General features: G+C 38.8%; 1 protein-coding gene across 2 annotated transcripts in view; it reads right to left on the bottom strand.

Moving 5' to 3' along the window:
• Positions 1 to 422: 422 nt before the first annotated feature.
• The window catches only part of CDC42 (cell division cycle 42), a 39,480-nt gene continuing 27,045 nt past the window's right edge, over positions 423 to 12,857 (bottom strand). The window contains exons 2-6 of one of the 2 annotated variants that reach the window (XM_069477435.1): positions 11,796 to 11,950; positions 8,844 to 8,916; positions 7,435 to 7,544; positions 7,115 to 7,312; positions 423 to 1,932 (exon numbers count right to left, since the gene is read on the bottom strand). In XM_069477435.1, coding sequence (XP_069333536.1) covers positions 1,843 to 1,932; positions 7,115 to 7,312; positions 7,435 to 7,544; positions 8,844 to 8,916; positions 11,796 to 11,900 — 576 coding nt within the window. In that variant the 5' untranslated portion in view covers positions 11,901 to 11,950 and the 3' untranslated portion in view covers positions 423 to 1,842. Of the gene's footprint in view, positions 1,933 to 2,538; positions 3,411 to 7,114; positions 7,313 to 7,434; positions 7,545 to 8,843; positions 8,917 to 11,795; positions 11,951 to 12,857 lie in introns of those variants that run through there. The other variant, XM_069477436.1, reaches the window with a different exon arrangement.

Here is a 12,857-nt window from a genome sequence, read left to right as displayed (position 1 = left end):
CTCAAGCTGCACTTAAGTAAGTAGCAAAGTTTGAGAACCACTGATACAAAAAACTTGGGGTGAAACTGACTGCTTTCCAACTAATCTATGGATTCGAGAGGTGTGCTGACATTTCCCTCCAACGTGAGCAGTGAGGTTCCTGCACATATCTTCACTAAGAATTGTTATGGACCTACTTGGTATTTAAGGGAAGTTTCTGCTGCCTGCCAGACTTAGGAGAGAAGGCACAAATCTGAACTTATGGAGGAAAAAACATTATTTCAAACTGAATGCCTGAAAAGAAATAAAAATAATAAAGCTTTAAAATGTTATCCCAAAATGTATTAGAAATTGATGCTATCAAAAGTCAGGTTCCCACTCCTAAATACCTGGAAAGTAAGAGGCGGAGGGAAAATAACAACCCTCAGGCTGGCTCGTGAAGGGTTTTTGTTTGTTTAATACATCTGAAAAGAATGCATATACAAAGAATTGAGACATGAGAAAGCATTGGTTCAACACTAATGAATCTACACGAATTAGGACTTTGGGAAGGTGGAAAAGGTTACCTAAACATTTTTAAAAATTGGAAACTGCAACCAAAATAAGCTGATAAAATCCCTATTAACACTTACGAAGAGTCTTCATAAGACTCTTTCTGTGATTTTATTAAATTAGAGGAGCCTCATCTGGCTGCTCTAGGGCTCCTCATATGCAAAACAGAAATAAGGGGAGTCCCCTGACTGGTCCCCATGTTGTTAAGTGTTCTCCCCACCCCCACCCCACCCCCAGCTTCTTCATGAAGCAGGCCTCCACCCTCACGACGTGAGAGGATGTGAATCATTCCGTAGACATCTGTCTTCTAGCACCACCCCTCATATCTCCTCTACATACCAGGTCTTCAGCTGCGTTCTAGGAACACTGTATCATATACTATCAAGTTGTAAATCTATGCTAAGTATATAAGACAATGACTGACAGGGAAAAAAAAAATTTTAATTATGAACTCAATCCATTTGGTGCATTTCAAAGGTGCAATACTTTTCTTCATTTATCAGTGAAAGAAGTTAGAAATTAACTTCCAAAAAAATCAACAAATGGCAAACAAATTTCCTTGAAAGTCACAGTCACATATATATATAGTGCATCCTAGAAAAGAGGAGGGGCAAGACAGGTTCCACCCACTTTCATGAGTTTCATCAAATACTGGATCTACTCAAGGGTGGAGAGAAAAGGCAACTTTCAAAAAGGAGTACGTTATTAAATGAGGCATTTACTATACTCCTTCCTAAGAGCACCAGATGGGGAACATGTTTTCTAAACTAGATCTAGGAAGTGGAATGTGGAATCAATCCATCCTCCTCCCCTTAAGGGCTGTCCACTGGTTAATGAATTTAAAAAACAAGACTAAAAAACAAACCCCACACACACTCCCCCCAAAAACAGAGGAAAAAAAAAAAACAAAATACTAAGATGTCCCAGATTACTCTTCAGAGTGGAACCAGGGAGCAGCTTCAACAATTCGAATTAGTCTGTTACAGAGTCATCACAAGCATGCCTTGCTTTTAAAAAAAAAAAAAAAAAAAAAAAATTTTTTTTTTTTTTTTTTTTTTGTAACAACAAAACAAAAACTAGTACTGATCACTTTTCTGACAATACACAATTACTCAAAATTAACTAGTACTGGGAGGGGAAAGGGGGGGCCATACCTATGGGCCTCGTCTCACACGAGTGCATGTGGGTAGGTGCAGGGCATTTGTCATTATTGCAAAAACGAATTTTAATTTTTAATCTTTAGTTTGATTTAAACATTGCTTTTAGTATGATGCCGACACCAGCTGTGCAGAAAGGGCTCTGGAGAGATGTTCATAGCAGCACACACCTGCGGCTCTTCTTCGGTTCTGGAGGCTCCAAGGCAGCCAATATTGCTTCGTCAAATACATTCTTTAGGCCTTTCTGAAAAGGGGTAGAAAGAAAAAACGGGCAGTCTGACTTTCAGTATAACAAAGTTTAGTTCAAATTTAAAACATTCAAACCCCCAAGAGGTGGCAAAGAAAGAAACATTAAAAACATCCCTGAATCTCAACACAATAATCTCACTTCACCAAGTTTTGTCCAGGGCACTGGAAGGATTCAGCAATTCAGGAGCAGAGCAGCGGATATTCATGAGTGAGACAGTGGTCCTTTGAGAAGGCTTTGTGCAGACCAATGTATGTCACAAGAAGCAAACAAGCACATGTGTCATTTGCTCATTCAATATGAGTTTTGTAATGTGCTGCTGAAACATTTTACATAAAAAGGGAAGCAGCTCTGCATTCAAATGGAACAGCTGGATATGAAACAGGACTGAGAGGACGGGCATGGGTCAGTAGCATCCTTATTCTATGGAAGGCACAGGCAAAGAGAGAGAGCACGATTATGGTAGCAGCAAAGATAGTCACTTTGAACTCCCTTTACCCCGATTAGAGCCGAGGGGATTCAAGGGAGCAAAAATGTGAGTACCTGATACATATGTAAAATTAGAGCCAGTCAGTGCAACAGGAATAAAAGCTTCATCAGGCATTTATACAAACAATTGTATATTTTTAATTTCAAAATTTGAAGGTAACCACAATTGTATGTTTCCCTCACAACAATAAAATCAGAAGCAGGAAAATATAAAGGTGGCAGCTTTACATCTCAACATTAACAATCCTTAAGTCAACTGTTAAAATGGAAGCTATTCTTAAAAGATAATGTAACAAATGAACTCATAAAGCAGTAGCAGATACATCGATATCTTCCCCACCCCAGACTGACAAATACTCCACTATAGCACAAACAGCCAAAGCAATAGCAACACAAAATTTCACCGCACAAGGAAAACCAGAAAAGAATCATCCCTTCCCCATTACACTCTACTAGCAGGTCTCCCCTTTTCCATAAAGTTTATCATGCAATTACAATTAACAATTGATCATCAGAGTAAAATGATGTTTGTATTACTTTCTCCATCTAGAACTAAGATCTAGAAGTGTTAAAGCTCTTCTTATTTTTTCCAAGAGGACATTCTTAATGCCAGACCAAGTTCCCTTTTGCAATATTAATCCAAACCAAAAAGCTCTGAGCATCAGGCAACTCAAGCAGCAGAAAGTTAAACAGGTCCAACTTGACTACTGATCACAAAAAATATTCTATAAGATATTGCATTCTTCATCAAAAACTAATACAGAGGTTGCTCTAAGATGGTGAGTAAAAAGACGCAGAGGCTTTCAAACAGGATGGTTTTATTCCTTTGTTTTTAAACGATCTTTCTACAGTAGTGGGACAGGAAGCAGCAGCAAAGAGGGGAAGGAGAAAACAGTTTAGAATATACAGCACTTCCTTTTGGGTTGAGTTTCCGGAGGCTCGAGGGCAGCTAGGATAGCCTCATCAAACACATTCTTCAGACCTCTCTACAAGACAGAGGGGAGGAGAGAGAATAGCAGCCAGGTTAGAGGATTAGAAAGACTAGCAGATACAATAGCAGTCCGGATTAAATGAGCTGAATTCACAGAAGCAATGTGCCTTAAGAAAAGTAAAATGCCAGAATTCTAGATCTTAAACCCATTAAGAGAGTAGATCACTGAACAGAAATTTCACCTCAGGAAAGGTTAACTGTGCCAGAAAGCAATTTTTATGAAAATCCAATATGTTCACTTCTAAAATAATCACACATTGAAATCTAATATTACAACGTTTTAATGAAAATAATGGGCCATAATGGGCTGGGCACTATGGCTCACGCCTGTAATCCCAGCACTCTGGGAGGCCGAGGCAGGAGGATCGCTTGCACTCAGAAGTTCAAGACCAGCTTGAGCAAGAGCGAGACCTTGTCTCTACTAAAAATAGAAAAAATTAGCTGGGTGCAGTGGCACACCCTTGTAGTCCCAGATACTCAGGAGGCTGAGGCAGGAGGATTGCTTGAGCCCAGGAGTTTGACAATGCAGTGAGCTATGACAACACCACTGCACTCTACCTGGGCAACAGAGTGAAAGACTCTTATCTCAAAGAAAAAAAAAAAAAGTAAATAATGCCAGGAGAGGAAAAATGAATAAAAATCACAAGACAGATGCCTTGTAGAATCCCTCAATGTTTCTACTGATAAGAATGGCATACACATTTTAGAAACAAATCTATTATAATTTCAAGCTTATGTGAATTCAGCCCCTGAATAACTGAAGGACACAAATAGCAGACTAACAGGCATGCTACATGTTTCTAGGTTCAATGACGTATCTGGATAGGATTAATCAGGATTTCAAAGTAAATCAGTTTCCCAGAAAAAGGGTCAGACATTTAAAAAGATTGTTAATTGTGCAACAGTACCAACTGCAAGGAGTTTAAAGAAGGGACTCTAGAAACAGCATACACTTCAGTTATTCAGCAATATTATTAGGGCAAGTAACCACCACCCAAGTCATAAGAAAACAAAGAATGGGGTCCTAGAATGAGTTTTAGCAAGCAGTCCCATGCTGTCAGATGTCTGCATGGATATCAGAGCATAAAGCATGGAGTGAAAACAAACAATATTCTCAGATCTACAGGGATTAAGACACAGAAATACACTTACACCTCAGCCAGAAACTCCAACGTGACAGTGTGACTCAGTAGTGGTGGTACCTTGGGCCCAGGTCTATAGACTCACCTAAACTCACCTAAATCTGAAGCCACAAATTTACCACCCAAGATAGTTTCACATGTTCTTTAGGTCAGTTTAATTTCAAGTATAAATGTCCTAAAAGTCCGGGAACACAGCTCCAGTGATAAATGCCAGCACCAGACCACCCCAGGTGCTCCCACCCCCACCCTACCCCCAACCATGGCATCCCAGAAGAATGGTACCCGCACATTCCATTAGATACAAAATAAATGAGAAATGGTAATACGTACTTAAAAGAAGCAAAGAGGTTAAAAGGTTTTTTTTTTCTACATCATTTTCAAAGCAGAAATGCTACACAAAAGTTAAAGTTCCTCTATAATTCTTTCTACACATCTAAGAACAAACTCTGGTAGTCAAATATAAAAGGAAGGAGTATGCAAAGAGAAATATGTTTCATAAGGAAAAAAAGAGGAGGAGGAGGACCATTAGAAACTAGAGCGTATCCCTTAACAAGAAGGAACTCTTTCTTTGCTTAATGTGGACAAAGATCAACAAATTCCCTATGAAACAAAACTCATCTTTGTTTGATCCACTATCTGTTTATATTAATACTTTAGTTTTAGAAAAATCAATAAATAGAACCCGGAGTCCTAAAAGTTCTAGCTCCCAAATAAAACCACAGACCCCATTTTCTATCTTCTCCTCAGTCCAAAATCTGGTAAGAAAAATGTACCTGCTAAGACCTTTTAAACTTCCCAGTCTCTGAAAATGATTTAATATATACACCTGCTTACACTGTAAAAATCTTATATTAAAAGCATATAATTGTCTAAAGCTTTAGCACGGGACCTAAAAGTGGGGCCACATGGCCTATTTGCCTCCTTTCCTCCAGAGCAGCCCATACCTAGAGAACAGGGGTATGCAGCAGAAACACACAGAATTACTATCTAACTCAGACACGAATATTTCACACACATCCCTCCCTGCCTCCCCCAACACACACACACACACACACACACACACACACACACTCTCTCTCACTCTCTTCTGAAGATAGTATCAAAACACAGAAAGAAGCACCAGGTATTTTATTTTTTTGAAATCTCAATCAGTGCTATGTGTGAGAAGATGTAAATTCTTTTGAACTTTTAAATATCTATTTTTACAATAGCAATAAACTGCCAAGAAAAACTGGGTTTAGAAGAATGTGTTTAAATCATCTGATATTAGGCCTTGAAGTTATCCTATGGAATATCCTAGTTAAGTATAAAAGTTTAATCTTGAAATATCCGGCCGGGCGCGGTGGCTCACGCCTGTAATCCTAGCACTCTGGGAGGCCGAGGCGGGTGGATTGCTCAAGGTCAGGAGTTCGAGACCAGCCTGAGCGAGACCCCGTCTCTACTAAAAATAGAAAGACATTATATGGACACCTAAAAATCTATATAGAAAAAAAAAAAAAATTAGCCGGGCATAGTGGCGCATGCCTGTAGTCCCAGCTACTCGGGAGGCTGAGGCAGTAGGATCGCTTAAGCCCAGGAGTTTGAGGTTGCTGTGAGCTAAGCTGACGCCACGGCACTCACTCTAGCCTTGGCAACAAAGTGAGACTCTGTCTCAACAAAAAAAAAAAAAAAAAAGTTTAATCTTGAAATATCCAACCAAGCACTAAATTGCAGGTTACTAAATTATGCACTAGGCCCTATATACTAAATACCTAGTACATATGTAGTAAGTAATTATATATGCCATTTACCTTAGCATACATATAATTAAAAATCCGATAGTGCTTAAAAAATAAATAAAAATGAACAATTACCTGAAAAAGTACATGATAAATGCTCCCACAACAGTACTCAAAGGAGGCAATCGGCAATATTGTGAAAGTGGAGAAGATTAAACCATGCGTGTCATTTATAATTCTCGCTCCTAACATTGCTCCCTGTCCTCAGAATCTGAGTTTCCCATCAAACTACAACAGTGCCAATTAAATCACTCCAAAATGGCCAGGAGGAAAGAGAGGTCCACATGAGGAAGAAATACCTCCAAAAACATAGGAATAAAGGGAAATATTAACATGCTCTGTAACTGCGACATAAAGTATGCTTCACAACTGTGGCAGAAAGAGCCACGGCAGCCTTCTTTGACATAATAGTCCCAATTATTTTGACTAACTCCCTGTCCCAGTTGAGTTACCCCAAAAACAGTATAGCAGCAATACAGTATCAATTGTCACAACTGGCAAGAGACATATTTTATTATCATTATTAAAAACACAAGTTAACCACTACAAATCATTCAGAACAACATGGGAGCTCACCAACACAAGAGCTTTAGAGACTAATAATGTTCTCCAATAAACACAGAAGCCTCTAACGAAAGAACGCACAACATGCAGCTGTTCCATATTCTCCCTAGGCAGCCTTGAGCACTGCTGATCACTATTAGAAATAATCCCTGTACCCTAATGCTCTACGAAATTTCTCCACCCTAAGTAAACATGGGGTTTCACACCGTCCTTACCTGCGTCAGTGCAGAACACTCCACATACTTGACAGCCTTCAGGTCGCGGGCCAGCTTTTCAGCAGTCTCTGGAGTAATAGGCTTCTGTTTGTTCTTGGCAAGTTTCTCGATAGTAGAGGGGTCATCTCTGAGATCAATTTGGGTCCCCACAAGCAAGAAAGGAGTCTTTGGACAGTGGTGAGTTATCTCAGGCACCCACTAAAGAAAAGGTATTTTAAAATACACCTTTGTTAATCCACAAGCATCTAAAGCTATTTACAGCTGGTCAACAGAAATTCTGCAATGACTTTTTTTAGGGCAAGAATATCTGACCAACTTACCTTTTCTTTCACATTTTCAAATGAGGACGGAGAGACCACTGAAAAACAGACTAGAAATACATCTGTTTGTGGATAACTCAGCGGTCGTAATCTGTCATAATCCTCTTGCCCTAAGGAAAAAAATTAAAGAGAATGAATTCAGCAACTGAATCTTGGTGTCCTCTGAGAGGACATTAAAATCACAAGTCACAGTACACTGGTCATTAGCCAGAAAGCAACTTATTTATCTAATAAAATGTATGGCCTTGTAACATAACATGTGGACAATATTCTTACTTGGCTAATTCTATCTAATATGTCAAGCATTCAGAACAGTAATGAACTCGCTATTACATTATTTGCTTTTACTACCAGTTTGTAGTTTTCAATCTTTGTGTCCATTAGTAATCCAACGATATTGTGATAATAAACTCCTGCTACAGAAATGATTAAAAATCAATCCTAGGCTGGGCGCGGTGGCTCACGCCTGTAATCCTAGCACTCTGGGAGGCTGAGGCGGGAGGATCGTTTGACCTCAGGAGTTCGAGACCAGCCTGAGCAAGAGCGAGACCCCCGTCTCTACTAAAATAGAAAGAAATTATACGGACAACTAAAAATATATATAGTAAAAATCAGCCGGACATGGTGGCACATGCCTGTAGTCCCAGCTACTCGGGAGGCTGAGGCAGGAGGATTGCTTGAGCCCAGGAGTTTGAGGTTGCTGTGAGCTAGGCGGACGCCACGGCACTCTAGCCCAGGCAACAGAGTAAGACACTGTCTCAAAAAAAAAAAAAAAAAAAAAAAAAAGATGGTATCAAGAGAGTAAAAAGGCAACCCACAAAATGGGAGAAAATATTTTCAAATCATATAATTGATAAGGGATTAATATTCAGAATCTACAGAGACTCCTAAAACTTAACAACAACAAAAACAAAAAGCCCAATTGAAAAATGGGCAATGGACTTGAATAAATATTTCTCCAAAGAAGATATACAAATGGCCAATAAGCACATGAAAAGATGCTCAACATCACTAATCGGGAGGGAAATGCCAAGTCAAAACTACCATGAGATACCACTTCACAGTCATTAGGGTGGCTACAATCAGACAGAAAATAACTGTTGGCAAGAATGTGGAGACACTGAAATGTTACGCACTGTTGGTGGGAATGTAAAATGGGATAGCCACTGTGGAAAACAACGTGGGAGGTCCTCAAAATATTAGAAATAGAATTACCACATAATCTAGCAATTCCACTTCTGAGTATATACTTCAAAAGAATTGAAAACAGCCATCATTAAATTCAATCCTGCTAACTATCAACAAAAGGCAAGTGGTTTGCTAATATGCTAGTTTCCCAAAATGTCCAAAAAAGACAACCAACAAATGTTATAGTTACAGATCAAAACATTATAGAAGGCATTAAGTACCTGCAGTATCAAAAAGTCCAAGAGTATATGGCTCTCCACCAATCATAACTGTGACTGCATAGTTGTCAAAAACCTAAAAACAAAAATAATATGACACTGTTAGTGAAGAAGGGGAGGGTAAAAACAGACAGAACAACTCTCAAGCTAAGGCAGTGTTTCCTTCATCAGACTTAATTTTCCCTTAGTCCATCCGTCTTCCTTATATAACCAATCTTGCCAACTAAGCCCTCGTATGAGCTAAGTGGTTCTTAGGAAATGTGACAGGGGTTGTGTGCTGGGATGCCTGCTCTACCCCAGCAGCCTGGATAAAGAGCCATAGAAGGTTTAGAGGCATCACAGGAGCAGAGTCCGCTAGCTACACAAAGTGATCCTGTTCAAGTTTGAAACTTCTGAGACACCCCAATGTTCAATCTGGTTTCTAAGAAATTATTTCTTCATAAACCACTTCCTTTTAATCTAGAATGAAAATCTCCTAGATTCCTGACAATCTTTTTTTTCCTTTCAGGGTGCCAGATAGGAAGAGGCTTATTACAAAGAAGCCAATTTTGAGAGAAATAAAGCTTCCCTGAAAGTACAAGGAAAGTGCCCAATAAAAGGCTAGAGAATTATCTGTTGAGAATCTCGTGAATAAAATTCACATTATTGGGCACAAACCACAAGACCTAAGATATCCTGACTAGATGTTTTATTTGTAAATAGACCATAAAACCCTTAGCAAAATCAGTACAGTATATACTAATATTGGTTGTACTAAGTTATGTGTGAAAATGGGAGGTAATGATGCTAAATGGGAAAAGACCCAACACTAATCCATGGATTCTTTTGAATTAATTTACATCTGAAAAGCAATGCTTTCCCATACAACTGCAATTTGTCAATTTACAATAAAAAATGTTTAATTAAAAGATAAATGAATAAAATTTTTTTTAAAAAAGGAAAGCAATGCTTTCCAACTGGGAGAAGGCTAGCCCTGCTTAAACCTTTTAGCTACCGACTCTAATTTTCTAATTTTCTGCTTCGTGTTTTAATGGGCTGTGTGAGAGGTTATTTAAATGTAAAGAATAGTGGAAGCAAGGGCATGGGGGAGATGGTAGTTAAAGGAAAGTTAGTTCTTGATAACAAGAACATAGAAATGGAATGAATGTAGCTAAGCTCTCAAACCACATGGACTATTTTCTTAAGTCACACTTTAAAAAAGGACCCAAGAATAGCCCTCCTTTACTGGGTTTTCACATATAAGGACTGAACTGAGAATCAGAGAAACTGGCTTCCAATCCAGATTCTACTTAGAATAGAGTGTAAGTCTCTCCCCTAAATTGGGCCTGAATTCCCTCATCCGTAAGAGGTAGATAATATACGTATGATCCTTTCCGGCTCTGTATTTCTGTTATTCTAGAAATGGCAACTCCCAGTTCATAGATGAGAACAAAAATACACTTTACACCAAATCCATTTCCATAATAATTTAAACAAGTACCATGAATACATTATGTGTGCCTCATGGTCCATTTATAGATCCATGGTCTTAAAAGGGCTCATTTAAAATTTTGTTCTACCATCTACCACTACTTCTCCCTGCTCCACCCTACTCCTTTCTTTCCCAGAAATCTACATATACACACACACACACACACACACACACGCGCACACGCACACACAAAACACCCATAAGCCCACTTTAAATATAACACCAAATGATCAGTCATAAAACAGACTCAGAAATGATGTTTATAAGTAAACATCTTTAATGGAGACTGAAATACAAAAATTCTAATAGTGTCACTCTGAAACAAGATCCATGTATTTCTAGAAATCCCTTATAAGTCCTTTGCAACCTCAAAACATCTTCCATTTATATTGTCTCTAAATGGGCCAATTCAAAAAATGTGATTTTTGTACTTAATTATACCTTCAAATTCTCCCCCTACAAAAAACTTCATCATCTTTATTCCTATATCCTTGGCCTAGCTCAATCACTTGACTTGCCCTGGGACGGCAGGAAACTATCAATTCCAAGCGAACGTAATTACCAGGCCTTTATCCCATATTCACCTTCCTGGTAATGCTCATGTCTCTGAAGATTAACCCAAAGTACTGATAGGTTTTCTTCCTTTTCACTTCCAAAGATTACTAGTTCCATATTAATCATACGAAAGTTCCTCAAAACCCCTAAAATAGCTCACTTAACAGAGGTGGTAGCTACCATGCCAGGCCAACCCCAACTCTGCACTCAATACTGAATGGGCAAGTATATGTAACACAATTATACCACTGGGTTAGTTAAACAACTTGGGACAACCCCTAAATCCCCAAACATTCTTTTACAAATGAGTGTTACTCTAAATAACTCTCTCTCACTTCAGTATCTATTATTCTCATCTTCCCTCTACCCTTCCAAGGACTTCATTTAAAAAAGGCAGTTGTGGGAGATGACCCACAAAGGTGCCTGTTGGTGTTCTCATAATAAAACAAGTCTTCTCTTTTCTGCCCCTAAGCATGAGTTTGGAGCTCCACTACTGCTAAAAGAACAGCTCCACAAGGTAAGCAGAGACACATACTACTTTCTCTGAAGTTACAAGACCCCAAATAGCATCCCAGGAGACCTCCAAGCACTGATCAATCATTGGCCAAGATATCAAAAAAGAAAGTCACCTCATTCCAAGATGTAGGGCATAGTTCTCCAAACTGAGACCACCACTCTTTAGAATCTTGTCTACTGGAGTTTTGCCTCCCAGCACTTCTTGCAAACCCTTGTGTCACCCCTTTTGACTTTCCACTGATTTTTCAGCTGTTTAATTTTAAAGTGTATATAATTTAACCATGAGAAGTCAAGATCTTTAAAAATAGGAAACAAAGGCAGACAACAGAAAAATTTCAGTACATACAGAGAAAGTGTTTTCAAAAGGATATCAAATTATAATACATTTCACTAACAGAAGCCTTTATACTTACAGTCGGAACGTATTCGGATGGAAATTTGTTTGTTGTGTAGGATATCAGGAGACATGTTTTACCAACAGCACCATCGCCCACAACAACGCACTTAATTGTCTGCATTGCTGAAATAGTTTTATATCCACTTTAAATATTTCAAATCTGATGGTGACCTGCAAAAAGATTGAAGATATTTGTTTATGTGTACTTATATACGTATTTTTTCCCTCAGCTAGCAACAGGTTCATTCATTCAGAGCTAGTACAATTATTATGGCTAAAGAAACTAAAAAGAATTAGTGACTTGCTCAAAATCACAATAACCAATAAAAATCAATTTCTGGCCAGGCTTAGTGGCTCACACCTACAATCTTAGCACTTTAGGAGGCTAAGGCAGGAGGACTGTTTGAGGCCAGGAGTTGGAGACCAGCCTGGGCAATAGCAAGACCCCATCTCTACAAAAAATTTTTTTAAAAGTAGTCAGGCGTGGTGGTGTACACCTGTAGACCCAGTTACTCAAGAGGCTGACACAGGAGGATTGCTTGAACCCAGGAGTTTGAGGTTGCAGCGAGCTATGATGACACCACTGCACTCTAGCCTGCACTGCACCCTGTCTCAAAAAAAAAAAAAAGCAATTTCTAAGTTTCTGATCCCTGGTTGTTTCGACTTCTTAAGTGTTATTTTTTTTAAAAAGTGCAAAGTGGTATACTGAGCAGCATAGTTCTTTTTATAATGAAAGAGAAGAGGGAGGCTATTTCAGAAAGAATTCCACGTAGTTTGCTAAATATTATTTTGTGAAGCCTTTTCTGCACACACGTGTGTGTCATACATATATGTGAACTACAGTACAATACAAAGCCCTGCTTTAAAGAATGGTTCATTACTCAGCCTTAGAACTATATATAGTTACTCAGGCTCTAACCAACAAGCAGTAGCACCATCACCACAACTCCTCATGTAATATATGAGCAACATGAAGAACTGAACAAAGATCAGGGTGATCTCTGGTCTCAGCAGCTGTTTTAGCACCAGGTTGCCTAGTTACTAATTCAATATTCATGGCATGTAGCATCCAAAACCT

This window comes from Eulemur rufifrons, chromosome 8 (genome assembly GCF_041146395.1).
Source record: "Eulemur rufifrons isolate Redbay chromosome 8, OSU_ERuf_1, whole genome shotgun sequence".
NCBI classification, from domain to species: Eukaryota; Metazoa; Chordata; class Mammalia; order Primates; family Lemuridae; genus Eulemur; species Eulemur rufifrons.
This window is presented reverse-complemented; position numbering and strand designations above follow the sequence as displayed.